This window comes from Cololabis saira, chromosome 18 (genome assembly GCF_033807715.1).
Source record: "Cololabis saira isolate AMF1-May2022 chromosome 18, fColSai1.1, whole genome shotgun sequence".
In the NCBI taxonomy this organism is placed as follows: Eukaryota; Metazoa; Chordata; class Actinopteri; order Beloniformes; family Belonidae; genus Cololabis; species Cololabis saira.
The window spans coordinates 8,280,451-8,296,035 of NC_084604.1; the positions used below are offsets into that span (position 1 = coordinate 8,280,451).

The window sequence follows — 15,585 nt, forward strand, 5'->3', positions numbered from 1 at the left end:
CATTAGCCTATATCAAAGAAGGACCTATCTAAACGTTATTGGTTATAAATAATAATAGTTTTGCTTTGTATTCTTCATCTCCACTATCTTGGCCTCTTCCAGCCATCATGTATCTTTGACAGGGTTCATAAATTATTTACTCTTGAATCTACAACCAAAACAAGAAGAAGAATTCTCTGGCCGTGTTTCAACATGTAAATCAACTGCATCTATAAAAGTAGCAGCCTGTGCCATGGCTATTATCATCAGTTTTACACATTTTCATCATGAAATGTTCTGGAGGTCTAAATCACTGATTATTAAAAGCATTAAACAGACTGCTGCAGTCACAAAACTAAACAGATTTTTAATGTATACACACAATTTAAATTACTTTTGAGTTCATAGTCAAACTTGACCAAGAAAAAAATAACAGACAGAATAACATGTATTTAACATGTATTTTTGTGCAACCTGACCAAGATACATAAAAAGCATGCTTTTTCCTTTCTTATTATGTTGCTAGATGATCATGTAAAACAATGAGAAACTGCTATGGCACAAACCTTTTTTCCTCACTGCATATAGATTTCCTAAAGAGGATGAGAAGGAATCTATTAATTGCACTAGCATGTACATTTTACATCACAACTTATATTCAAGGTGTTCACCTAATACTTTTTAATTCATATTTTCATATGTATGCATTGACCATGAATGTACCTTCATCTTCTTCAGGAGCAATAAGATTGCCAGCAAATTTGAACAGGCTTGTAATCACGTTTGTTGATTCTTCCACAATGTCATTCACCAGGTTGTGTTCGTCTGGGGTAATCTTGCTTAACCCTCCTGGAAAAACACAACCATGAATAAAGTCATACAAACACATCATTTACTTTGGTCAATAATTTAGTTTTATCAGAGTTGGCTCCATTGATATTTTTGATTAGAGCCAGACAAATCCAAATTCAAGAACAGTTGCAAAGCTCCCGTACTTCAAGATTGAGAAAAAGGTTGGAAAAACATAGACTCCTGGGGTCAAACTGAAATGAGTCTATAACAACACTGTTGACCATAAAATTTGGAAACATTTTGATTTCATACAAAAAAAAATTTTTTGGGTCCTCATTATTCACCAACGTTTCATGGGAAGAGGTAAAAAAAGTTAGTTGGGGTTATTTTTTTTTCATTTTATGGGCAACAGTTTATATTATAATTAAATTCAAATTCAAAAATATTGTATATGTCCCTGAAGGTAAATTAATTAACAGAAAAGCATAATTCTTAATTTAAGGAAACTTCCTGTTTTACCCTTCATCCTTTAACATAAAAGTTAAATATAAAACCAAAATTGTTTGATTCATTTAAAAGTTTGATTCTTGTTTTTCTTCTAGGTGGATATTCTGAAACAATGATGTTTGCAAAAAGTGAACCAGCAGAAAACACACTGGTACAGTTTTTTCCCATTCAAGGAAGTGCAAACTGTTCATGACATGAATCTTCATCTGAATGCTAAGGCTAATGCTAACATTTTTAGAAAAAAGTCTAGTCTCAGGAATTAGCAGAAAATTAGATGTCTTGCCTCTATGCGCTGAATCCTTCCAAACCTTCCTGTTGCCAGGATGTGTCCCACCTGGTCGGAGGAGAAACAGTGTAAAGCAAAGATTTTAAATACTGTGCTGAGGATGAAAGGAAAGGCCAAATACTTCTGTACACACTGTAATTACATGTTATTCATAATATTCAATTCACCCTATGACCACCTGTCTACATCTGTTTATATATCGCATAATTTTGACTGTGTCTCCCCTTTCTCTGTTTTTTATTCATTTCATCTGTCTGTTCTCTCTTTTCCTGCCCCACCCAGCTGGCCCCCAGCAGGAGGACCCCCCCCCCCCCCTTATGATCCAGGTCCTGGTCCAGGTTTCTATCCCCCTTATGATCCAGGTCCTGGTCCAGGTTTCTTCCCTCCTAAAGGGGAGTTTTTCTTGCCACTGTTTGGCTTAAGGCTTTTCTCCCACTAGGGCAGTTTTTACCTGCCATTGTTTATTGGCCCTTTTGCACTAGTCTCACTTCTCCTCAGTTCTACCCGCTACGGCCCCATTTTGCGCTTTCGCACTAGGGCTGAGACGGGTAAAGCCGCTCCAAGTCCATACTTTTTTCTGTAACCATTTCAGTGAGGTTCTTTGCGGGCTGAGCAGGGACTATTTCTGAGGTCACCACCCTCCTCGCCACCGATTGGTCGGGGGGCGGGGCCGTCACCACCCTCCGCGTCTCTGATTGGTCGGGGGCGGGGCCGCCACCACGCTCCGCGCCTCTGATTGGTCGGGGGCGGGGCCGGCAGACGTTTGAATCAGGAAGCGGGAGTCAGAGCGAGGGGACTCGCTGCGATTTTATTATACAGCAAAACGTCTGTTTGGTGATCCAACTCTGAGGTGCAGATGTTCATAAACCTGGTGGCTGTCGAGAAAAAATTAAAAAAGCGATGTAGACGGGCTGTTTTACTCTCAGCCGCTCCCGGCTCCAGCTGATTTCTCATCAGCGCCGACATGAACAAAGCGGTTGCGCAATCGAGTACGTCACAGCAGCTTCACCCCAACCCCCCCCACTTCTCCCCTGGCAGTGCGAAAACACACGTGTGGAACCGTGCCGTGCCGCGCCGAGCCGAACCGGGCTGAGCCGATACTAGTGCAAAAGTGGCTATATGTTATGTTTATGTAATAATTGCTCGGGGGTCATGTCCTGGGTCCAGTGTTGTGCATGAACGAGTTCAAATGAACGCGTTCATTGAACACATTCATTTCTGTGAGAACGTTGAACTGAACGCAACATATAATAATCAAATAAAGAACTTGAACGTGAACTTGTTCATTCTGCAGATCATGAACTGGAATTTGAACTGTTCAGATTATGTGAGTTTCAGCGTCACTGTTTAGGTCCAATTATTACGGAATAATCCTTCTCATTTCACCAGCGGGCGGGGCGCACATTTACAATACTCGACGAGACGACGACTTCACACTATGTTACCCACAAACAATGCACACACCAGCATAACGGCGGCCCGAGCCCGGTGCAGTCTTTACATGACCAGTGAAGAGAGAGACGTTGCAGACGCAGCGTCAGCGAGCCGCCAGATGATGATCCGCTTATAATTATCTGTGGGAATTTTACGCATCGTCTCCCAAAGAGTCCAACGGTAAAATTCTAACTTTTCTGTGGAAACTATGTCCACCTGCGCTGAGAAAACAAGTCAGAACATCAGCCTCGTCAACTTCACATTTGAAACGTCATGTGGAGTTAAAGCATCCGTCCAGTGTGAGAAAATATCTGCAAGTCCTTGACAATCAAAAAAAGTAATCAGGAAACACCAAGAAGACCCAACAGCCCCAAACGACCCCAGTCCCACTGCTGCAGACTTCAGGGGGTTGATTTCCCAGCAACAGGTAGACAAACTGATAATGGACTACATTGTTGGAGATTTACAGCCTCTGAGTGAAGTTGAAAAGCCACTAGTACAATACATGATTGTATACAGCAGTGGTCTCCAACCCTGGAGTAATATCTGGAGATCTGTCCTTAGACCTTTACAGTGGGACATACCATTTAGGTTACACATGCTGCACCAAGAGGCTGCGGCACTCACTTAGTTGGCCTGTGTCGGGAACCCCTCCACACATGCAAGTCTCAAGTTTTTTCGTTGTGATGTTGTCTGAGTATGATGCTTTTTTGTGCTGAGGTGTTTTTTGCACCCTCATACTGTTTTTCACAATGTCAAGATGTTTTTCCTTTGCTCTTTCCAAATCTCATCCTTTTTTCAGCTAATGAAAGGGCAGCGCCTAGCCATGGCTGCAGCCTCAGGCCCATCACCCGTCTCCTAAGTCCATCCATCCATCCATTATCCACCGCTTATCCGGAACTGGGTTCCTCCACCTGAGGCAGGACTTCTCCCCCCACCCGGTAGAAGGCACGCCACCCTTTCCCGGTGGAGAACCATGGCCTCAGTTTTGGAGGTGCTGATTCTCATCCCTGTCGTGTTGCACTCTGCCTCAAACCGCCACAGCACATGCTGAATGTCCCGGTCCGATGAAGCCAACAGGACAACATCATCCGCAAAAAGTAGAGATGAAATCCTGTGGTTCCCAAACCGGATCCCCTCCGGCCCCTGGCTACGCCTAGAAGTCCTGTCCATAAAAATTATGAACAGGACCGGTGACAAAGGGCAGCCCTGCCAAAGTCCAACATGCACTTAGAACAAGTCTGACTTAATGCCGGCAATGCAAACCAAACTCCTGCTCCGATCATATAGAGACCAGACAGCCCTTAATATAGGGCCCCGGACCCCATACTCACTGAGCGCCCCCCACAGAATGGCACGAGGGACACGGTCAAATGCCTTCTCCAGATCCACAAAACACATGTGGACTGGTTGGGCAAATTGGGTGCAAGTACCCTGCAGAGGGTATAGAGGTGGTCCAGTGTTCCACGACCGGGACAAAAACCGTATTGTTCCTCCTGAATCTGAGGTTCGACTATCAGCCGTATTTTCCACTCCAGTACCCTGGCGTAGACTTTCCCGGGGAGGCTGAGAAGTGTGATCCCCCTATAGTTGGAACACACTCTCCAGTCCCCCTTTTTAAAAAGGAGGGACCACAACCCCGGTTTGCCACTCCAGCGGTACTGTCCCCTTCTTCCATGCAAGCGTGTCAACCAAGACAGCCCTACGACATCCAGAGACTTGAGGTACTCGGGGTGAATCTCATCCACCCTCGGTGCCCTGCCACTGAAGAACGAACCACCTCAGTGACCTCGGCTCGGGTGATGGATGAGCACATCCCCAAGTCCACACTCTCTGCTTCCTCAATGGAAGGCATGTCAGTCGGATTGAGGAGATCCTCGAAGTATTCCTTCCACTGATGATGTCCCCAGTCGAGGTCAACAGCTCCCCACTTGCACCATAAACGGTGTTGGCAGAGTATTGCTTCCCCTTTCTGAGACGCCGAACGGTTCGCCAGAATTTCCTTGAGGCCGACCAAAAGTCTTCTTTCATGGCCTCACCGAACTCCTCCCAGACCCGAGTTTTTGCCTCCAGGACTGCCCGAGCCGCAGCCTGTTTGGCCTGCCGGTACCTATCTACTGCGTCGGATTCAATGTCCCCAGCCTCCGGAATCTGTGAGAAGTTCTCTCGGAGATGAGAGTTGAAGACTTCCCTGATAGAGGGCTCAGCCAGACGTTCCCAACAGACCCTCACAATACGTTTGGGTCTGCCCTGTCTGTCCAACTTCCTCCTCCGCCAGCGCATCCAACTCACCACCAGGTGGTGATCAGTTGACAGCTCAGCCCCTCTCTTCACCCGAGTGTCCAAGACATGTGGCCGAAGATCAGATGAAACGACAAGAAAGTCGTTCATTGACCTCCGGCCTAAGGTGTCCTGGTGCCACTGATGGACACCCTTATGCTTGAACATGGTGTTCGTTATGGACAAACCGTGACTAGCACAGAAGTCCAACAACAAATCACCACTCGGGTTCAGATCGGGGAGGCCGTTCCTCCCAATCACGCCTCTCCAGGTATCACTGTCATTGACCACGTGAGCGTTGAAGTCCCCCAGTAGAACAAAGGAGTCCCCAGTTGGAGCACCATCAAGTACTCCTCCCTGGGACTCCAAGAAGGCCGGGTACTCCGCACTACCGTTCGGCCCGTAGGCACAAACAACAGTGAGACCTTTTCCCAACCCGAAGGCGCAGGAAAACGATCCTCCCGTTCACCAGGGTAAACTCCAATTCATTGCGGCTGAGCTAGGGGCCTATAAACAAGCCCACACCAGCCCGCCGCCTCTCACCCTGGGCAACTCCAGAGTAGTGGAGGGTCCAGCCCCTTTCACGGAGCTGGGTTCCAGAGTCCAAGCTATGTGTCAACGTGAGCCCGACTATCTCTAGCCGGTATCTCTCAGCGAGGTGACATTCTATGTCCCTACTGCGAGGGTTTTGGTCCAGGGATTGGGACGTTGAGGCACCCCGCCACGACTGCTACCCAGACAGCTACCAGCCTATTATGGTCCTTCCTGGTTGTGGGCCTACGGGAAGGCGGGCCCACGACGCCGTTTCGGGCTGAGCCCGGCCAGGTCCCATGGGCAAAGACCCGTCCACCAGGCGCTTGTCTTTGAGCCCCAACTCCAGGGCTGGCTCAAGGGAGGGGCCCCGGTGACGCCGATCTGGGTGACGTAATGGTCCTTGATTGTTTGTTTGCCATGATAAATGATCTATGCCTCTTTTTTTTTTTTTTCTCTGGATGGGCTGTACTGGAATGTATATCATTGTGTTGGGACGCTGGCTCAGTGACAAATAACTTTATATCTTATTATATTGGCTGGTCCGCCTGCCAAAAAAAAAAAAAAAAAAAAAAAAAAAAAAAAAATCATACAGTATTAGAAAATAAAATTAATGTTAATGAGGCTACAGAAACACTCTGCTCCTCACTCACCTCCGCTATGAATAAACCCTGCCCAGGTTGAAAACTACCAGCCTGTCTCACTGCTGCCGTTCATGTCTAACATTCTAGAACGTGCCGTCTTCAGTCAGGTCTCACAGTTCCTTCACAACAACTACCTGTATGGTCCAAATCAGTCTGGCTTTAGGCAGGGCCACTTAACTGAAACTGATCTTCTGTCAACACTGAGTCACTAGGGGCTGCCAGATCTGCTGGTCTATCCTCAGTCCTCATATTGCTCGACCTGTCTGCTGTCTTCGACACGGTCAACGACCACATCCTCCTCTCCTCACTGTCAACGCTTGGCATTTCAGGATCTGTCCTCTTATGGTTCATGTCTTACCCCGCAGGAAGATCCTTCAGAGTATCGTGCCCAGATCACATGAGCTGGTAACAGGGGTGCCACAGAGATCAGTGCTTGGCCCCCCTTCTCTTTTCACTATACACCACTTCACTAGTTGAAATCTAGCTCTCATGGCTTCTCCTACCACTGCTATGCTGATGACACCCAGCTCTTCCTTTCCTTCCCACCTGGCGACATGGCTGTCTCAATGCAAATATCAGCCTGTCTTTCTGATATCTCTGCTTGGATGAAGGACCGTCACCGTCAGCTAAATCTGTCCAAAACTGAGGTAATTGTTTGCCCAGCCAGTCACTCCTTACCTCCTCAGATAAGCGTGCAGCTGGATTCAACCACACTTGTGCCCACATATTCTGCTAGGAATCTTGGTGTCAGCCAGCTGACCTTTAAGGAGCATGTTGCCTCGGTTTCCCGGTCTTGCCGTTTTCGCTCTCTACAACATCAGGAAAATAAGACCCTACCTGACAGAACATACGACACAACTCTTGATTCAGTGTAACATATACCGTATGGGAATAGGTAGTTTGACTGCTTTCAGAAGTAGGTGGCTATGAGAAGGAATTACATTGAACATAAAGAACCTCAGACACTGTAAATATGCTTGAAACAATGTTATTAAATAAACCAAAATAAAATAAACAGCAACAGTTGAGAAAAATCAAAACCCCAAAGTGACTCAGTCAGTCATTGGTCATAGTTCACAGTTCATAGTTCATAGTTCAGAGTTCATATGCTCCCTGGGCCTAGCTCGCCATTGTGTTGGTTGGAGAGGTTATGGAGGGGCTGTGTGGGTTATGGAGCTGAGGGCCTGCCGTCCTGGTAGGTAAGCAACTGGCACATGCTCTCCGGGCTAGCTTAGCTCCCTGGGCTTAGCTCTCTGGGCTTGGCTCGCCATTGTGTTTTAAGTCATCCAAGATCATTCAGGTCTGAAAAGAAACCTGGCCTGAACACAAAAAAGGCCAATAATAAATAAGTATATTTCCAAAAATTAAATTCCAAAACAGTCGTTCTATAAATCATACAAATCAAACAGTGGTTTTTGCAAATCAAAATAGTCAAAACCACTATCAAAATAACCAAAATCAAACAACCAAACAAACAAACCAACCAAATATTTCAAAACAGTCAGATTAACTCAGCAATTCTCTATAGCTCATCAGCTCATCAGTAATATCAGCGGGTCATTAGGAGTAAATGGAGTCTAAAATGTGAAGATTTGATAGTTAGGATGTTTAGTTGAAATGATGAAATGTTTGTAGAGAGAAATCATACAGACCTGCCACAGCCAGTGATGTCACCTCACTGTCTGTGGCAAAGGGCTGGCTTTAACCTGTTGGTATGGTGGAGTGGAATCACTGAGTGGAACCTGGTGTGAGTGATTAAGTGAGTGAGCTGGTGAGCTGGTGAGTGTAGTAGAGTGGGTAACACACACTTTTTTAGTAGTACACTGGGTTACATCAGGCTCTGGGGCCTCATTTAAAATGGAGTGCGTAGGATTCATACTAAAAGTGCACGTACGCTCAAAAGCCGAAAATGCCGGGCGCAAAAAAAAATCCGGATCAATAAAACCATGTGCACGCAGATTTGCACGCAACGTTCCTTTATGAATCATAAACCTGCGCAGCTGAATCCGCCTCTAATCCCGCCCTCTACACGCCCATAAATGCATATGGATGAGCCTACTGAGCATGCGCAGTGGCTTCCTCCAGCCTGTTTGGCGTCAGAATGAATTAGAAGTAGCAGCCACCGTGACACTGACTTTCACAGAGACAGAGATGTTGTAGATGATGTGGAGGACAGAAAAAACACATTATTTGGTGGTCACAGTAAAAGTTAGAATAACTATATAAATAGTATACAATAAAATAAAGCGAGTGAGTGGCAGCACGCCGTTGCTGCGCTAAACGCCGTGAGTTCCCCGGCGCAACAGGGCGACACACGTCCCCCCGTCTTTTCAAAATCATGTTTTTTTTCCCCTTACTTTTTACAGTTTAAAAACTAACGGTAGGCTCAGCCTTAAATTGCAAATTATCAAGACACTGTATGAAAGCGATACGAAAACGGCCCCGCAGCCCCGCTTCACCCCCGCTGCCCCTCCTCCTCTCCCGTCTCTCCTCAGAGCTGCTCAGGGCGGGTTTATGGTTCTGCGTTCCTTTAACGTAGAGCTTACGGCGTAGCTGCGCGTCGCCGCGTACCCTACGCCGTAGGCTCTGCGTCGTTTTAACGCGGGACCCTAATTTAGGCACCATACACCTGCACGTAAAGGTTTCACGCGCGCGTAAAACTCATATGAAAAAAAATCTGAGTCCCTTTAGGGGCTCCTTGGGGCTCCCTAAACGCAGCCCCTCATTTGTTGGTCCTAAAGCGGGTGAAGAAGAGGCTGCAGCTCCAGCAGGACCAGAGTCCTGACTGACTGAGCTTCACACACAGAGGACACGATCAGCGCTATTTTATTTTATTTTATTATTTTATTATTTTAAGTCTGATATATGTTGTGATGTGTGATGACATTATTAAGAGTATGACATGAATCTGGCTTCATTTCACCACCTCACAGCCTGCGTCGCCAGTTCCCCGTGTTTTAAGTAAATTCTTACGGGAGGGTCCAGGTTGCCGTAAAGATAAGCAGATTTTTCGGTTAGTTTTTTCTTTTTAGATCCGAGGATTTCCGTAGAAGGTGGCTTCCGCAACTTTCAGGCGCTTTTTCTGCGCAAGCAAGCTTTATAGATGAGGCCCCTGGTCATGTCACGCATTGACAACTGTAATTCCTTGTTGGTCGGCCTTCCTGCGTACTCAGTTAAACCTGTACAGATGATCCAGAATGCAGCAGCACGTCTGGTTTTCAATCAACCCAGGAGAGCTCATGTCACTCCGCTGCTAATCTCCCTGCACTGGCTTCCAGTTGCAGCGTGCATGAAGTTCAAAGCTCTGCTTTTGGTTTACCAAACAATTACCCAAACGGCTCCTCAATACCTCCACTCCTTCATCCAGAGCTACACTCCCTCTCCTCAGCTCTGCTCAGCCAGTGAAAGACGCCTGGTACTTCCACCACAACGTGGCGTGAAATCAGCTGGACTCTTCTCCTCCATTGTTCCCCGATGGTGGAATAACCTACCAAACTCTATCCGATCTGCAGGGTCTCTACTTACTTTTAAGAGCAAGCTAAAGACTCAGCTCTTTAAGGAGCACTTCGGCATCTAGTAAGATGCATGCACTTATGACAAGATGGTGTCTTCTTAGACGTAGCTTTCTTATTAAAAAAAAAAAAAAAATATATATATATATATATATATATATATATATAGCACTGGCGTGACAATTCTGGTGTGACAGCACCTGTGTCCAACTGGACTCTCAGCAGTCTGGCCAGCACTTATCCAATTGCCAGAAACAATCCACATTATTACCCTATAAATTGGAGCCATATGTGGCTTTCGCATTTTAGTTTGTCATGGCCAGCATTCTTTCAAACTAGAATGTAATCTGTTTACAAACAATATTTACACTCACACCTTGTAATAATGAGTAAAAATGAAATTAAGAATGTTCTTACTTTACCTGAAAGAGTATTGTAGTCCACTAGATCGAACATTATGACGAAAACACATGACCAAGTTATAATTAGCGCCAGAACCAAAATCCAGGCTAGGGGAGAGCTAAAAGTAGAGTAGAAGTCCTCCTTAAAAGATGTTTTGGAAACTCTCCCAGCAGGGGACCCAGGTCCTCCATTCTTACTGTCGATAGTCATGGTGGTGGTGATAGATGATCGTCCTGGCAAAGAAAATGTGAAAAACTATAGTCAGAAAGACTGTACAAAATACTGACATGTTTACCTTTGAACAACAAGACCTCACGAATATGAGTGAGATAAGAAAATATTAAAATAAAAAAATTAATTTTCAAAACATATAATTTGGACGTAATTTGATTCCTTTATTTATTCCTTTCATTCCATTTGATAGGGACAATGCAGTATACATATCCATCCATCCATCCATCCATCCATCCATCCATCCATCCATCCATCCTTTTTCTTCCGCTTATCCGTTCCCGGGTCACGGGGGCAGCAGTCTCAACAGAGATGCCCAGGCTTCCTTCACCCCAGACACTTCCTCCAGCTCCTCTCGGTTTTGGAGGTGCTGATTCTCATCCCTGCCGCGTCGCACTCGGCCTCAAACCGCATCACATGCTGAAGGTCCCGGTCCGATGAAGCCAACAGGACAACATCATCCGCAAAAAGCAGAGATGAAATCCTGTGGTTCCCAAACCGGATCCCCTCCGGCCCCTGGCTGCGCCTAGAAATCCTGTCCATAAAAATTATGAACAGGTCCGGTGACAAAGGGCAGCCCTGCCGGAGTCCAACATGCACCGGGAACAAGTCTGATCTACTGCCAGCAATGAGAACCAGACTCCTGCTCCGATCATATAGAGACCGGACAGCCCTTAGTATCGGGCCCTGGACCCATACAATACATTTGAATACTAATTTAAGAAAACACAAATGTACGAAACTGTCAAAACTCATAAGTTTGTATTTTTTTAGTATGAGGCAATGATGCCACTGGATATTTTTTATCCATTATTTTTTAAAGCAAATTAATCTGATGTGCTGCATATAGACACATAGCTACAGTTAATTTTCAGCTCCTGTCCCTAGTTGTGCTTTTAAATTATAGATAAAATCACAATATCAATTTAAAATACAGTTAGCCTAAACAAAAGAGCCATAGAATTCAATTTTCTGATTACTTATTCGTTTTAATTCATTGGGTAATGTATTCCAGATTTTACAACCTTTAATTGAAATAGCTGATTGTCCAAAAATAGTTCTAGGGTGTTGAATTCTACAGTTTCCCTCCACTGTGTGTCTTGTGACTCTGTTACTGTTTTGTCTTTGTTTAAATCTATGAAGATGTTCAGGAGCAAAGTTATTAAAACATTTGAATACTAACTTAAGAAAAAACAAATGTACAAAACTGTCAACTCTCATAAGATTGTATTTTTTTAGTATGAGGCAATGATGCCACTGGATATTTTTTATCCATTATTTTTAAAGCCTGGTTGTATAATGAGGAGATTTTAGTTACTGCACAAGGTGATGCTTGAGCCCATACTGTAGAGTAGAGTACATGAGGATCTGAGCTGCTTGAGTTGGAATGTATCCATCCATCCATCCATTTTCAATACCCGCTTTATCCTTTGCAGGGTAACTGGGTTCAGCTGGAGCCTATCCCAGGTCATTACAGGCAAGGGGTTCACCCTGGGCAGGTCGCCAGTCCATCGCAGGGCCACATATAGAGACAGACAACCAGACATACTCACACCTACGGGCAATTTAGAATTAATAATTTACCTAGCATGCATGTTTTTGGACTGTGGGAGGAACCCAAATCCATGCAAGCACGGGGAGAATATGCAAACTCCACAGGGAGTCGAACCGGGAACCTTCTCACTGTGAGGCAAAAGTGGTAACCACTAAGCCACCATGCTGCTGGAGTTGGAATGTAATGCTTCATTCATCTGGAACAGGTAAGGTTGCTTTTCACAGTGTTTGTTATTTTCTTGATGTGCTTATCAAACTTTAGCTGTGGATCTTAAACTATTCTTAAAGGAGCCGTCTGTAAGAAATGGCCAAAACTGGTACTGCAGTCACTTTCAAAATATTGTTGAGCGGCGTGTACCCTCCCCCTCCTCCCCCCGACCAGAGGTTGCCAGGTAGGCTGCAGAATGCAGCAGGAACGTAGGCTGCCATGGCTGCCATAATTAGAGCCGAGCTGGCAACCCGGATGCCGAAACAATACTGACTTGGTGATTGGGAGATAGGTGGAGGGTGGAGCTTCAGAAACAATACTGACTTGGTGATTGGGAGATAGGTGGAGGGTGGAGCTTCAGAAACAATACTGACTTGGTGATTGGGAGATAGGTGGAGGGTGGAGCTTCAGAAACAATACTGACTTGGTGATTGGGAGATAGGTGGAGGGTGGAGCTTCAGGCCAAAACAAAAAATGACAACATAAACATCAGTTGAGGGCTGCAACTCCTCTTTTTAAACTGGAATATCCTGGCTTGAGTGCTGTTGTCAGTGACATAAGTATTTGAAATGAACATGATTTTTAAATGTCTGTTGACATATCGGGGTCATTTTATGATTTGTTTTATTATTGCTCTTACATACAGCTCCTTTAAGAATTTAAATTCATTGACTTCTTGTATTTGTTCATTCTTTATTGTAACATATAAACTTTCCTGTGAGCTTAGTTTTCATATCAAGAACCACATTGACAGTCTGATTGACGTTCGAAATTAGCTGATTATATTCCAGCAACTGTTGGAATTCATACAGGCGCTGCGTTACAGGTCTCTGCTGCCTTGCTGGGTGACCCAGCAGGAGCATAGATGACCGTGTCATCTGCATAAAGCTGGAAGCCGGCCTCAGGACAGGTTTAACTGTTTCTTTGAGTTTCTTTGAAGTATTTTAACATGGCCAGTAGTATGTTCAGGTTGACGATGTCAAATGCCCTTTTAAGGTCCAGAAAACACAACATTACCACTGTCAAGAGATTGTTTTATGTTTTCAATGAAAAAAATATTTGTAGTTTTAAAAAAAACGTCCCTGCTTCCCCCTGCTGCCATTGTAGCTGGGCACGCTTTTGACTCTGGGGTTGCCACTTTCTTCGGGGCGTGTGTTGGCCTGCCGGCGTTGACTGTCGGGGTGGGCCCGTCTTTCTGGGCGGGCTGGCCTTTTACCGGGTGGAAGTTGTGGCCCTGGAGAGTGGCTGGTGCTCTGATGGGGCCTGGTCCGTCGCCGTGGGTTTCCTGGCTGCCTTCTCCCGTGGTCATGGGGGCTCCGCCCGGGGCTTCCTTCTGTCATCTGCTGGGAGAGGGATGGGCTTGCAGGCAGGGTTTTCCTGCTGTCCCACTTCTGGTCCTCCATGGAGCTGCTGGTGGCCTGGGTTCGGGTTTCTTCCTTGTCGGTTGCTGTTTTTTTTTCTCTTTTTCAGATTCCAAATGCTTGTGTGCCCATTGTGTGTTTTCTTGTGTTTCTCTCATTTCAGACTTGCAACAGATGCCAACCCTGTAGTGGTTGTGTTTAAGGTTGTTTTGGTTTCGTCGGAGGTGGTTCTTGCCATATTTGGGGTTATTAATAATGGCCAATAAACCAAACCAAGGCCTGGATGCACATTGCGGTTCAGGCAGCATTAACAGATGGTTTATTCACATGCTCCCCCATACAAATGCATAGGTTTTTGTTGCCATGGTAACAAGCCCCATAGGATAGAATTTGACAATTTTTCTACAATATCTCGAAAGTTGTAAACAACAGCCTTATGAACCTCAGTATGTTGTAGTCCACATCGTCCTGAGCCTTTTAACGTTGGATCGATGTCTCTGCGATATCGTGTTGCCGAGCAACAAGCGTCCAAATTTCCGTTAGCTTGAAAAATTAGAATAGTTAAATATCTCAAAAAGTGTAATAGCTAATATCGCAAAAAACGTAATAATTAACATGATGAGGTTGTACGGTCCTTTAGTGCCAACCGGGCCGAGTGTTTGTAAATTTGAACGATGTCTCTACGATAAAGTTCGGCTGAGCGATAAGCGTCCGAATTTTTGCCTTTTTTTTTTGCTTTTTGGCATCTAGCGTTGCCACGGTAACACTTTTGACTGAGAAAAGTAATACCCATCGTGGCATGATGGAGACACATCCAACGATGTATGCCATGCATGGGTGCACGTTGCGGTTCGGGCCTCATTAACGGATGAAAAAAGCGTGCGGAATAATAAGAAGAAGAAGAAAAGGGAAACCTTTTCTAGACTTTTGCGACTTTAGCTTGTTAACAAAATGCTAGCAACATTGCCCTTTGGGCCATTCTGGACGATTGCAATATGGTCATGCCACTACTTCGCATGACCATAATCATATTGATTTCTGTTGGATAAATTGCATCAAGATGTTATGAACTTTTTGATGCAATCTCTGTTTGCTAAAAGTATCAGTAACTATATGGATGTCTTAAGGGAGGTACAGTAAATCTCATAGCTCCTTGTAGATATTGTAAAATAGTATTATACAATGTCTACAATGTCTAAATCAACCAGTTTTTTAGCAATTCTGAAAATCATTAATCCTTCGGAGATATACGCTATATTTTCACTCGATTTGATGACCTTGAATAAAAAATTAGATGTCATAAAAAAAGGTTTAGTGTCCAGAATTTAAAAATGTCATTGTTTGTTTACCGGATGGCGTATCTGAATGAAACTTAGAGGTATTTATGAGCTTAGGATGAAGAGTGTTTTTACTGACTTTCATTTTGAAATTAATCACAAAAGTATGGCAGAAATATGCTCATCGGTTATGTTTTCATATTTTAAAAAATATAAAGTGACAATTGTTTGTGGAGTATGCTTCCTACTTCCTACTATATGGACGAGTGTCCATATAGCATGAGCTGGCAACTGGGGTGTCGCAGGAATGCTTGCTTGGCTCTCTTCTTTTTTCATTGTACTGTGGTGAATTCATCAGCTCTCATGGCTTCTCCTACCACTTCTGCTAGGAATCTTGGTGTCATGTTAGACAGCCAGCTGACCTTTAAGGACCATGTTGCCTCAGTTTCCCGGTCTTGGCGGATTGCTCTTTAAAACAGCAGGAAAATCAGACCCTACCTGACAGAACATACAGCACAGCTATTGGTTCAGGCTCTGGGGCCTCATTTAAAATGGACTGCGTAGGAGTCATACTAAAAGTGCACGTA

At 44.8% G+C, this 15,585-nt stretch overlaps 1 protein-coding gene across 5 annotated transcripts in view; it reads right to left on the reverse strand.

Annotated features, from left to right (window-relative positions):
* The window catches only part of LOC133418706 (triadin-like), a 50,844-nt gene that overhangs the window by 15,683 nt on the left and 19,576 nt on the right, over positions 1 to 15,585 (reverse strand). For all 5 annotated transcript variants that reach the window (XM_061707537.1, XM_061707539.1, XM_061707538.1 and 2 more), the window contains exons 2-5: positions 10,388 to 10,600; positions 1,562 to 1,612; positions 703 to 828; positions 546 to 572 (exon numbers count right to left, since the gene is read on the reverse strand). In XM_061707537.1, coding sequence (XP_061563521.1) covers positions 546 to 572; positions 703 to 828; positions 1,562 to 1,612; positions 10,388 to 10,600 — 417 coding nt within the window. The remainder of the gene's footprint in view (positions 1 to 545; positions 573 to 702; positions 829 to 1,561; positions 1,613 to 10,387; positions 10,601 to 15,585) is intronic.